This window comes from Candoia aspera, chromosome 1, assembly GCF_035149785.1.
Source record: "Candoia aspera isolate rCanAsp1 chromosome 1, rCanAsp1.hap2, whole genome shotgun sequence".
In the NCBI taxonomy this organism is placed as follows: Eukaryota; Metazoa; Chordata; class Lepidosauria; order Squamata; family Boidae; genus Candoia; species Candoia aspera.
In genome coordinates this window covers 241,127,156-241,140,274 of record NC_086153.1, presented here as the reverse complement: position 1 = coordinate 241,140,274, position 13,119 = coordinate 241,127,156, and the positions used below count along the sequence as shown (strand labels likewise).

At 37.0% G+C, this 13,119-nt stretch overlaps 1 protein-coding gene across 2 annotated transcripts in view; it reads left to right on the top strand.

The window, feature by feature from the left end:
* Nucleotides 1-13,119, top strand: part of MOB2 (MOB kinase activator 2) — a 114,815-nt gene that overhangs the window by 48,390 nt on the left and 53,306 nt on the right. Inside the window, exon 1 of one of the 2 annotated variants that reach the window (XM_063289328.1) lies at nucleotides 9,647-9,737. The exons of the other annotated variant lie outside the window; for it this stretch is intronic. Coding sequence (XP_063145398.1) covers nucleotides 9,700-9,737 — 38 coding nt within the window. The 5' untranslated portion in view covers nucleotides 9,647-9,699. Of the gene's footprint in view, nucleotides 1-9,646; nucleotides 9,738-13,119 lie in introns of those variants that run through there. 2 annotated transcript variants of the gene reach the window in all.

Genomic DNA, 13,119 nt, shown 5'->3' with positions numbered 1-13,119 from the left:
TAGTTTTTAATGTTGCATTTCCCCATGCAAGACTGATGTACAATCTGGGGGTCCTCTTGGACTCACAGCTCCTGCTTGAAGAGCAAGTGGCAGCTATGGCCAAGAGGGTTTTTGCATAGGTTAATCTGTGCCAGTTGCAACCATTCCAGGACTGGGAAGCCCTTCAGACAGCACTCATGTCTTTGTCACTTCTCAATTGAACTAATGTAATGCACTGTTCGAGGGGCTGCCCTTGAAGACTCCTTGGAAGCTACAGGTAGTCCAGAATGCAGTGCCAGAGGTAGTGATGAATGTACAATGGTTTGTGCATGTGTCCATGTTGCTTTGAGAGCTGCATTGGCTGCCACTGGCTTCAGGGTGAAATTCAAGGTGCTGGTTATTACCTATAAAGCCCTTTACAGCATAGGGCCTGGCTACATGAGGGACCGCCTGTCTCCATATGTCTCTGCCTCTGATTAGGTCAGCTAGAGTGAGCATACTCCAGGTCCTGTAAATTAAGCATTGTCATCTTGCCGGATCGCTCCTGTCCTGTGGAATGATATCCCCCTGGAGATCCACACTGCTCCCATCCTTTTGAACTTCTGCAAATTCTTAAAGACCTGGTTGTTCTTCCAGGCATTGGGCTAGGATGGTGGTTGAGCCCCTTTGATTTTTAGTTGTGTCTTCTGGTGAGCTGTATTCTTTTTCCTTGATATATGCTATTTTCTTTTAATTTTTAAAATTGTAATATGCCCAGAGTTGCTGTGAAGTCAAGATGCCTTGAAATTGAAATGATTGATAAACAAACAAACAAACTCCCTTCTATACGTAGTATTACATTATGGTTTAGCATTAATGTAAATAAGGTCATTATGTATTTGTGGGTAGCTAATACTCTAGTTATAGTTCAAATATTTTTGACTGTTAGAATAATTGAAAGCAAAACTACATGATGTATGTTACTAATTTTGATAATTAGATACATTTAATCATATTGCTATTTATAAGACAGTGGGATAAAATCTGGAAACGCACATGCTTGTTTACATGGCTATGTTGAATAGATAGAATTCAACTTAAAAGCAAGCTGACCATTCCTTGTGGCAAATCTGTTATGGTTGTCATCTTGGCTGTATGTTTTTAGAAAAGCAGAATTAAGATATTTGCAAATAAATATTAGTAACAAAGGCAATTATTCAGGTTCGTGTGACAGCATTTTTTTTAAAAAGAAAAATGACACAAAAGTATTTCAAACCTTACAGATGAGGGAAAAAGTCATGTAACCCCAAACTATTGATAATAAATGTACAACCCATATTTTTCATTTCCAAATACATAAATTCAACATCATTAATAAAAGCATAAAGAGGTGAATTTGATTAACTGCAGTTAATAAAATGAATGAATCATAGCAAGAACATAAACAAGGACTTAATCACAATTTAAAAACATTCAGACATGTTTATTTAATCATTCATATGCTGCCTCAATCACAAAGACCATTCTAAGTGGCTTACATACTACAGTTAAAGCTCACTTGATAATAATAAACAGAAGAAACATAATAAAAGAATAAAACAAAACTGAATTACAAGACAAAGATCCAGTACCTGGGAGTGGATAATAACTCACCCTGCTCTAGGGCTGTTGAAAGAGCCAGGTTTTTTAACATTTCCAAAAGGAAAACAGGGTTGGAGCATGTGGACTTCAGGGGCAGTGTTGTTCCATAGGGCAGGCACAGCCACAGAGAAAGCCTGTCTCCTAGGTCCCACAGCATGACTTTGCTTTGTTGTTGTTTATTCGTTTAGTCGCTTCTGACTCTTCGTGACTTCATGGACCAGCCCACGCCAGAGCTTCCTGTCGGCTGTCAACACCCCCAGCTCCCCCAGGGACGAGTCCGTCACCTCTAGAATATTTGCTTTAAGTTGAGATTAAAGCAAGCCAGTTCTGCCAGATCTTACTGGTTGGGCAGAAACAACAGGAGAAAGGCAGTTCTATAGGTATCCAGGTCCTAAGCCATGATGGGCTTTATAGGTGACAAGTTGGATTGCATTTGGAAGCCAACTGGTAACCAATGCAGCTCACAAAGGAGAGGTGTCATATGGGCAAACTATTTGTGCCATGCATTCTAGACCAATTGTAGCTTCCAGGTGATCTTCAAGGATAGCCCCATGGAAAATGCATTTATTTATTTAGAATTTATATGACTACCTATCTCACACAGTGATCCTAGGTGGCTCCCAGCTACCAGTAAAAACAATAGCATAAAACACATCATATTGCAGTAGTCTTGATGGGAGGTGACTAAGGTCTGAGTAATTGTGAGAGAGACCTCTTATTCCTGGAAAAACACAATTGACAAATACTGACATTGAACAAGAGCCTAGAGTCAAGAAGGATCACCAAATTGTACATGAGTTTTACTTGCAGGAGTATAAACCTGTGAAGAACTAAAGTCGTTAAATCCTTGGAAGCAGAAGGTCCTTGAATCTGAAGCCACTTGGTCTTGCCAAGGATCAGTCTAAGCCTGATCCTCCCCATCTAGGTCCTCACAGCCTCCAGGCACTGAGACTGAACCTCCATGGCAGCTGGGGGTTGAGATATAAAGCTGGGTATCATCTGCACATTTATGACACCTGACCCTGCACTGACCTCACCCAAAGTCTGTGTATAGAACCAAACTGGGGAGAATGTGAAGCCCCCATGGAATCCTATAATAGAAGGGCCTCAGGTCCTTCTCTTTCTACCCCTATCAACCAGCCCTGGAGGAAGGAAAAGAATCACTGCAGCATAATGCCTCTCACTTCTGACCTACAGAGTTAGTTTAGAAGGCTACCCTGAACCAACTATTTGGGACTATGAATTTATTTTTCATTGCAGGATTCAAATGCAAACAATGCATTGCAATCAGTAGAATGGAGGGCAATTTTTGTTAATCTATCCCATGTACAGCACTATAAAAATCTGCTCTAAAGGGTTAATGGAACATCACAGAGGTAATGCTGGGAACTACAGGGGGAAATGGAAATTGTTTCCTCTTTAGTACATAGGAGCATCCAGTTATGGGGCAGATGCTAATATCTGAGAGAAGGAGCTTGTTTATATGCAGAAGAGGAGATCCAACCCAGGGTGTGTATCTGTAAATCATTATCTTCATCTGTATTTATTCAATCTCGAGCTTTTTCAAAAATAGATTTTAAACTAGGTAGACATGTAAGAAAATAAAAATCCGTAACAGACAGAATCAAGACTTTTCAAAGTTCTTCCTTCCTGCAGCAGATTGTTTGACTACTTAAAGTCATTGCTAAATCTTAGATGTTTTGCTGCATTTGCTAGCAGTTAGCCTGCATTAGAACTGGATTTGCCACCAGAGTTACCTGCTTTTCTTGTTGCTACTGTTTTCTTCCCTGATTGCCTGGTGGTAGTTAGGACTAAAGTACTAGGACACAACAAGTGAGATCTATGGATATATTCCATTTTAAATAATGGAAATCCAGTTCTAATGCAGGCTAACTTCTAGTGAATGTCTCACCAGTTGAAGATGTATACAGAATGTTAGTACACAGCAGAATGGCTGAGTAAGATATGTAAAACAACTTGATTAAAGAAACTATATGAATGTGCAGTTGGCGTCTGCTCTTACATTTTATTTATTTATTCCAATTTCTATCACTGCCCATCTCCCCCTGAAAATGGGGACTCTAGACAGTTTACAATAAAATTAACCATTTAAAAGCATCAATGTATAAAATTACAAAGTAAGCAACCAAGATACTAAAATAATAAATATAAATATTTACATATTTTGTCTTGGCAGTAGCTGGTCTTGTCTGGATTTTGAACCTAAGCAAAATTAGGCCTGTTTAGGATTAGAGACAATGAGGAAATGCCAAAATTGTAGGACAGAGTAGGACATCAAAAACCTTCCCAGAAGAAGGCAGTGACAAACCACTTCCGTAGCATTGCCAAGAATGCTGCCCAGAAGTGTCCATGTAGTCACCAGGAGCTGAACTTGACTCCAGGATGATTTTACTTTTATTTAACCTTATATTGGGAAGTATACCCAAACTACACCTTCAGGAATCCATATAGTAGCAAGTATACATTTTAATATGTAATCACAAAGGTCAGATTGTTACATTTACATGTACTCTGTTTTTTTCTTGACATTTATATACATATAGAAATCTTAAAACCATTAAAAGAACATTTAAAAGTTCCCTTTGCTAATACTCAGATACAAGTGACCACCTTAGTAACATCATGGATTGAAGCATCCTTTGGAACAGTTCTATTCTGATCACCTTACTAGATGCCATTAAGGAGGGGGCTATTTCAGTTTCCAGGGGGAGGCTATTCCATGGGCATAGAGTACTTATTGAAAAATATTTTTATATCTCCTCCTCCCTAAATCTCACATAGATCAGCTATTCTTAGAAGAAGTCTGAAGATATATTCAAGCTTGTTTCATTACAAAAACATCTGAAATCAAAGACCTACTGCATGTCACATCATGTATTTATTTTGTGAATGGCTACTGTTAATAAGATAATTATCATTGTCTTTACTTACCTTTGGTTTTGCTATTTATGGATGATTTACACATGCAAGGGAGTAGGTATATGTGAGCTCATACATATTTGTGCCTCAGGGCTAGCCGTCATGCAATTGATGAAAGTGAGGTGATATTAGAAGACATAATCAATGTCTTTAAGATATTACAAGGCTGATTGTTATATGTTTCCTTAATGATGTGGGAATTACCTCAAATTTATTATTTCATTACACTTCTAAAAACCCTGAAAGGTAAAATGTATTGCAAGCTGTTCTCATTCCAATGAGCTGAAGTGATTTACTCTCCCTTTTAAAGTTCAGTCTTACTGCTCTTTCCCGAGAGTACTGCCAAACTTTCCTCCTTATGAATTATGTCACGGACTATATTTTGCAGCAGTCCTTTTTATACCAACTGGGAACACTTGGGTGGAGCAAATTGGCAAGCTGTGCAGTCGCTTCCTGTATTTGGGCAAATGTGCTTATGCACAATCACCTGATTATAACTTTGCTGTAGAAGGAGGGGAAAATAAACAGCAGATTCTTCTCCCGCTCCTCTTTTCTAAAAAAAAAATGCATGCAGTGTTATAAACATGGATCTTTGGGGAGTAGCAGCTTTATATATTGGGATATTTAAGAATGTTGCCCACAAACCAACATGTAGTTAAGCATGCTTAACTGTAATCTGTGTCTTTTGTTGGTAGATTCACTTACAAATATCTTAAACAGGAGAAATTTTTATTATTATAGGACTGTTTTTTAAAAAAGATACGATAAATTGGGACTTTTGAAATATATTTTTAATTCTTTTATTAACTTCAACTCACTGTTTTAATGGGAAGAAGTCTACTTAAGCAACTTTTATGATCTGCCAGCTATGCCCCTGTGGTGCTGCATATGCTCATGGTTGCTCTAAGTTCTTAATAGCTGAATACAGAAATAAATGAAACAATTTCTTCATATGATCTCTATACTTGGAGTGATATTGGGAATATAAGGAATACAGTACAAGGTAATTTAAGAACCTGATCTATGATACTCAAAATTAGATCTAGAAGCTTGATTTTAAAATTTGGCATTATCATGAGAAGAAATGAACAAAAATAAAGGGGCAGGGTAGAAGTATATAAAGCCAAAATTCTCCCCCAGGCTTATTCTGGGTGTGAAATTGTATTAGCTCTTAAGATATCATGTTAATTTTCAGTTTGGATAAGTAAGGCATTTTTAAAATTACCTTTTTAAGAATAGCTTCTCGTACCAATGACTTTCTACCCTTTGTTTTTCTTCTGCTTGTGTTTCTAAATAGTAAAATATCCCAGCAGGACAGATCACACTCTTGCTTAGCAGATTGTGGCTAGCTATTGATTTTCTCTAATAATTTTCAGAACATGACAGAAAAATATATACGTCCTTGTATGTTATAATTCTCAGAGGGATCATAGGGAATGAAATGGAAAAAAGAGCATTGATGCTTTCTACTAGGAGTGCCAAGGAAGTTCATGTAGTGGACTCCTAAAAGGAAATATTCAAATTTATTAAGATCTTGAACAACCTAATAAAATTAAAGGAATGATAAAATTGGAATAAATTTGAGTTTGATTTCACATCTAGTTATTTCAGTTCAAAAATAGACAAAAATAATCCTTAAAGGTCTTTGATTTCAGATGTTTTTGTAATGAAACAAGCTTGAATATATCTTCAGACTTCTTCTAAGAATAGCTGATCTATGTGAGATTTAGGGAGGAGGAGATATAAAAATATTTTTCAATAAGTACTCTATGCCCATGGAATAGCCTCCCCCTGGAAACTGAAATAGCCCCCTCCTTAATGGCATCTAGTAAGGTGATCAGAATAGAACTGTTCCGAAGGATGCTTCAATCCATGATGTTGCTAAGGTGGTCACTTGTATCTGGGTATTAGCAAAGGGAACTTTTAAATGTTCTTTTAATGGTTTTAAGATTTCTATATGTATATAAATGTCTTCTCCTTAGAATTCATTGATTGTAAACTACTTGTTTACTTAAAGCTGAATTTCTGACACCTTGGATATATACGTTTCCATTATGTTAGCCGTCTTATTAGATAATATTTTAGGTATGACTATGTAAGCTGTTTTAGGGGGAAACTTAAAATAAAATTTGGGTGAAATTGGCTGCTAAATCCCTTAAATTGGAAGATTTATAGTATTCAAATAAGAGTCTTCAAACACAAAGAGGTCACTCTTCCATATATTGAAGTTGTAAATTAAGGCATATTTACTAGAGACTGAGTTGGTGGGATTGCATATTTTACTTTGTAGAGTGATCCTATAAAGAAATATTTGTAAAAATTAAACCTTTAATCCTAGCCTTGAGCATTACTGTATTAAGAAAAAGGTTTTTTTCCACTATTGCCTCAAAAGGCTTTTAGGGACCAAACATACCTTTAAATGGAGTGCCTCAGTTTGCAGATACAGAGTCCTTGGCCTCCTGACTATTACTTCTAAGCTGTTTCTGGCATTGATGTGGTGTACTTCTCAGTGTAATAATGGAAAGTGGGACTTCCCTTTCACCTTAGCCACCAAAATCTCTTGGACCAGCCCTAAACTCATTTGATTTCTTTCTTTTTTTGTCATACTCCTGCTCTTTATTTCTTTCATGTTCAATTAATCTTGTACTTGTTCTTTGCTTGGTATAGTTATGTATTTAAAATTTTCTCTGGTTTGGGCCTCTTGGGTCATTTGCAAGCACATTTTTGTCTTTTGGATTTCTGCAGTTTCTTTTCCTGCTCAGTTGAAAACAGTTTGGATCAAAATAACAGCTCAAAATGGTAGGGAGAGTTTACAATGCCCTTTCTTTCTTCAAAGTCCTCTTCTGCATGTTCCACCAGTTCTTTTGTGTGTGTGTGTGTGTGTGTGTGTTTTGTGGGGGATGGGAATCAAGTTCTATATTGTTTGATGGCTTTGGCAGCTGGTTTAGTAACATTTATAATGAACGATACAGAATATACATTTAATAATGAATAATAAAAGTCAGAAATAAACATGTTTTCCAGTGTAAAATTTAAAATGGGTTACAGTTCCTTCCAACTAAATTGTATTGTCACCTATCACTATGATACTGGTTATTTCCTTAATCTTTATCCACCCTTTATAGCAAGCAAATTTATATTTAACATTTTTCCTATGCGCATATGGGAAGAATATCAGATATGGGGAGGCCCATCCTGTCTGTAGTTTGATTTGTAAACTATAAACTATATTTCATCAGCCCGCCCCACCCGATCATGCAGAGGGGGCATGCTACGGACCCATCGATAAGAGAATTCCATCTGACGGGGTCCAGGAGGCAGGCCTTCTCTGCAGTAGCACCTGCCCTCTGGAACATCTTGCCCCTGGAGGTGAGATTAGCCCCATCACTCCTAGCCTTCCGGAGGAAGTTGGAGACCTGGCTCTGCCACCAGGCTTGGGGCAGGGAGGAGAATAGTCATACTTGGGGCTGGCTGGTACCTTGAGGTGCCCCTCCTATACAATGACTGAATGAGACCATAGCCATCTGGATTTTATTATATTTGGTAGCTCTGTGAAATTGTTTTATAGTGTGTTTTATATTGCAATTTTATTATATATTTATTGTTTTATAGTGTAAACCGCCCAGAGTTCCTCCACTTGGAGGAGATGGGTGGCAACAAATTTGATAAATAAATAAAAAATGCTTCCACTCATTTTCAGTTTTATTTTCTCCTATTCAAAAGATTCTTCAAGTTTATGTAGTACAGTTCTAATTTATATTTGGCTTGCCCAGTCTTAGCAATTTGTGCCCCTTCTCATCTGATCAGTTCTTTAGTTATTTCTGAATAATTTTACATGTAATGTGATGCCTAAAAATGTCATCAAAGTGAGAAAAATTGTCCCCTTTACAGCATTTTAACATTTTATTTTCTGTGTGTCCTCAAGTATGTTGAAATAAATAGTGAATTAATGCCCTGAACTCCAGGTTGTTGATAACTTGGCATCTGTCCAATCTGAATTGCTCCATTGTTTGAGCATAAAAGATTTCTCACTTTAATTTTTGTTTTGATTTTCCTAAATTGTAAATATGTAGCTTGGTATTTTATTTCCTTTAATTTTTAAAATGGTCCAGTTGCACCATTTTAAAGAAGCTATACCACTTCTGTTCTTACTTGCCCATTCACATAGTAAATTATATTTGGAAAAAAAATTTCTGATGAGATGTTTGTGACATCTAAACGTGGACTATATGTGCACGTTTGTTTTTAGACTGTGCCCATCTCAGATCTGGGTTGTATCTTGCTACTTATGTTCATTTAAGTTCCGCATTAAGCATGTTTACTGGCTACATCTTGTAATACAGAAACTTCACGGATCGACAATATAATGTTCAGCAGTCAGGGAGCAGAAGAGCTGTACAGGAAGGGAAGCTAAGCAACTTAATCAGAGACAATGTGATCTATTGAAGGCAGCTTGCCAAGAACTGAGCCAATGGAAGCTTCTCCCCCTCCTTCCGCCACTATGCTTCTGTTCAAGAATAGCGTACTGTACATTTTGTGTTAAAGCAGCTAAACAGCAATCAGATCTGCTGACATTATTATAATTGTCTGTCTCACCTACTTTCCTGTTTGATTGTCTTCTGCTTAATCTTTATGACATTAAAGAATATGGAAACCAGCTACCCTGCTTTGCTTCTCATTTTTCTTGTTCTCTTGAGGCAGTCATGAATATTTGAGTAATAAGTCAAACAGGCATGAGAGGATCAGGGAATCACTGAAGCTGCTTGTAAACTTAATTAAAAGAGGAAGGCAAAGCCTATCGAATATGACGCTTCACTTCTACAGTCTTATCCTTGGAAACTTGTCTAAGGACGTAACTTTTTCTTCTCTCCATTGCCCCCTTTGCTTCAGCTGTCAATTTCAAATCTGTTTTGTAAAATTTTGAATAGTGTCGCTTGTAAAGAGGGTGGACTGTTTTACATCCTCAGGCTCTTGTTTTGCCTGTAATGATTTCCTTCCTAGTAATTGGCGGATTCTGATTTTCCCACTGATGAATGTGAAACAGGAAGGAGGTTCCCTGACCAACAAATGCTTTTCTAACGAACAGGTGCGTTTGTTCTTATTAAACTAGGACAAACATATTCTATTCTGGATTTTTTCCTAAAATTTCTATTTGCAAACATGAGACTTAAGAAGAATGGATCTTATACACTGAACAGGTAAGAATGGATAATCATCCTTCAGTTATTTCTTATTTTCCATCTATTAAAATAATAGGAAACAGGAGTAGCATCGTTCTGAATGTACGGGAAAACTTGCTTTTAAGCTTGTGTATGTACTTTCTCCAAAATGATGCCTGCTTATATGTGCTTTATTTGTATGCTGCCTTGTATTTAAAAACAAGTTATGTCTAAGGATTTTATTTTTGCACAAGCTACTTTAGAAATTCTGTGACCTCACTATTGTACATGAATAGACCATTCTTGCTTCTGATTTACAGAAAGGAACTGAGCTTGGTAGAAAATAATTTTGCATGGTTACATAATTTACTTATGGCAAGTATGGGATGAGTTCAGAGTTGTGCAGGAGCACACTATAGTTGCATCACACTGATTTTTGCATGTGGAAGAGCACCAAGAAATCTTTGTAGTTGAAGGAAGTTTTATTTTTATGCAAGCTTTACAATTTTTGGTTTAGTGTAAGGACTTAAATCATGTTTGTGGAGATTTCAGAAACAAATCTTTCTCTTCGAGTCTCAGAGAAACAGTGATGCAGTAAATTAGTGGAACCAGAAATGTTGAATTATAATAGATTAATGTGCAAACTGTTATGTACTGCAATATAACATACATTATATAGGTACATTTTATTATTCGTAGGTTTGGAAAATAAGACGCATGCTAAAATAATGTTTTAAGTTTTAAAAGAAGTTGTATTCTGGATACTCCTTGTTCATTAGCAGGTTGCCATTGTAATATTTTACCCATACTTTACAAGTTGCTTAACATTGACTACTGGGCTATATTTTGATATGCTAAAAGATATGTATTAATTCATTTTTTAAGTTTACTTTATCCTAGCTCTTGTCAACTATTAAGTGTAGAAACAGCTTTCCATGCAAAGCTATTAATCCTCACAGCTCTGTATACATGATTTGAATAAGAACTATCGCCTATAGTTAACTTTCGAGCATCGTTTTTTAGTTCTGAAAATATGTTGCATGTGTTAGTACACTGCATGCAACTTCTAGCTGGTGGGGGATGCAGGCAATATTTAATTTCTAGGCTGGAGATCTTAACTTGGATAGGATATGACGCTTGGGATAAAACTGGGATTTGGCTGCACTTGTGGCTTACTGGCCAAAATGTGCCAAAACTGTCTTTACCGTTAGAAGGGAATGCTGCATGTGGCATGGGCATGTCTAAGGCTACAACTTCTCTGTCTTTACTGAAAAGCGTTGTTTGAAAGCTTCAATTGACCAGAACTATGGTGGGTGGCAGAGTTCAAAATCCATTGTGTCCATTGTGTATAGAAGAATGTAAGAGGAAAAAATGGTAAAGAACGTGATTACCAGATAAAATGAATGAAATAAATATTTGTACTATTGTATGTGTGGAAAACAAAGGGGAAACGTGATAGATCTGAATGAAGATTGTCTGATCGTATGGAGTTGATCTTTACTTTCTGGAAAGTAATCATTAAAGTTTAATTATGATTGAAGGGCTTAAATATATGTCAGGCCAAAGACTTGGTATCCTCTGTATTTTTCTGAGTATGTATGAAAATAGAAATCCATACATTGATGATAGCTGCATATTATGCTCCAGTAAATTGTAAGAATGGCTTACTGTCCAAACTTGCTATATGTCTTCTCACTCCTTCAGTTGTGAGAAACTTGATAGGAATATTAATACTGTACTATGATCTAGTGTGTGTAATATGTTATTAGAAGAATTCTTGTAGCTGCTTTTGTATCTTAGTACTGTTATGGTCATAAAGCTCAAGTTCCTAATATGGGGCAAGGATCCAGATATAGTACATTATTTTATTATTAGAGAATGTATGAATACCCACAACACAAAGCATACCGTATGTGTGACCATTTCTGTAATATATATATGCTTAAGCAAACCAGATAATTCAAAATATGAACTTGGTTAGAATTTCATCTTTAATTGTAATTAATCCCTATTTTCATTCATACTTAAGTCATCTTATTTTGGGTTACAAACCCAAAGCAAAGGTGAGAGAAGATGGCTGTCTGATGGAGGGTTTGTTGGTTTTTTTGTTTGTTTATTTGTTTTGTTTTTCTTTTTTTGTACAAGTTAGCTTCCAAATGTGTCATCTCGTACCAGCTGACCTGGTTAGATATCAGTGCATTCCTACTTGTTAATAAGAAGACTGTTTATATCTATGCCAGTCTTCTGACTTGTGTTTGGTCCCCTTTTCGGGTCATCAAATTTCCAGGAAGCTATTGTTGATGCAAACGGATATTGGTTTTGAGAACACTGTTTGGGAATGAGAAATTATGATTTTGTTATGAAAATCATGCTATTTTTTGCTTACCATGTCTTTGCTCATTCCAGATGGCACCAAGTTTTTCATCACAGTCTGGGACAATGTTTGGTGGTTATTGTTCTGTTTAGCTCCAGTCTAAACTACAAGGCACAGCCTTGTCATTTATCTGTTTCCTGGGTAGGCTTGACTTTGACCATTTTAGATTTTCCATTCATTCTCTCATTCCCATGTTAAATGACTGCCTATAATCCAGTACCATCATTATAACATGCATAAGATTTATTTAGTTATTTATTTAAATAATTTATAAAAAAAAACCTGCCCCGCCCACAATTTATGACTCTGGGTGGAATACATCAATAGGTTGTCTACTTTCACAACATGGTTACTTAAGCCAAAGATAAACCATATCCAGTACATCAAAATATTTAATGATCCAAATTCCTTTAGCCAATCTTAACATCAGAGTTAGAAAACCTGGGTTTATACCATGGCTACTGCTATTTAACAAATAACTGCTCTAACATACTAGCATCTTTTGTTGTTTATTCGTTTAGTCGCTTCTGACTCTTCGTGACTTCATGGACCAGCCCACGCCAGAGCTTCCTGTCAGTCGTCGACACCCCCAGCTCCCCCAGGGACAAGTCCGTCACCTCTAGAATATCATCCATCCATCTTGCCTTTGGTCGGCCCCTCTTCCTTTTGCCTTCCACTCTCCCTAGCATCAGCATCTTCTCCAGGGTGTCCTGTCTTCTCATTATGTGGCCAAAGGATTTCAGTTTTGCTTAATATCATTCCCTCAAGTGAGCAGTCTGGCTTGATTTCCTGGAGGATGGACTGGTTTGATCTTCTTGCAGTCCAAGGCACTCTCAGAATTTTCCTCCACCACCACAGTTCCAAAGCATCGATCTCCCTTCTCTCAGCCTTCCTTATGGTCCAGCTCTCGCAGCCATATGTTACTGCGGGGAACACCATTGCTTTAACTATGCGGGCCTTTGTTGTCAGTGTGATGTCTCTGCTCTTAACTATTTTATCGAGATTAGTCATTGCTCTTCTCCCAAGGATTAAGTGTCTTCTGATTTC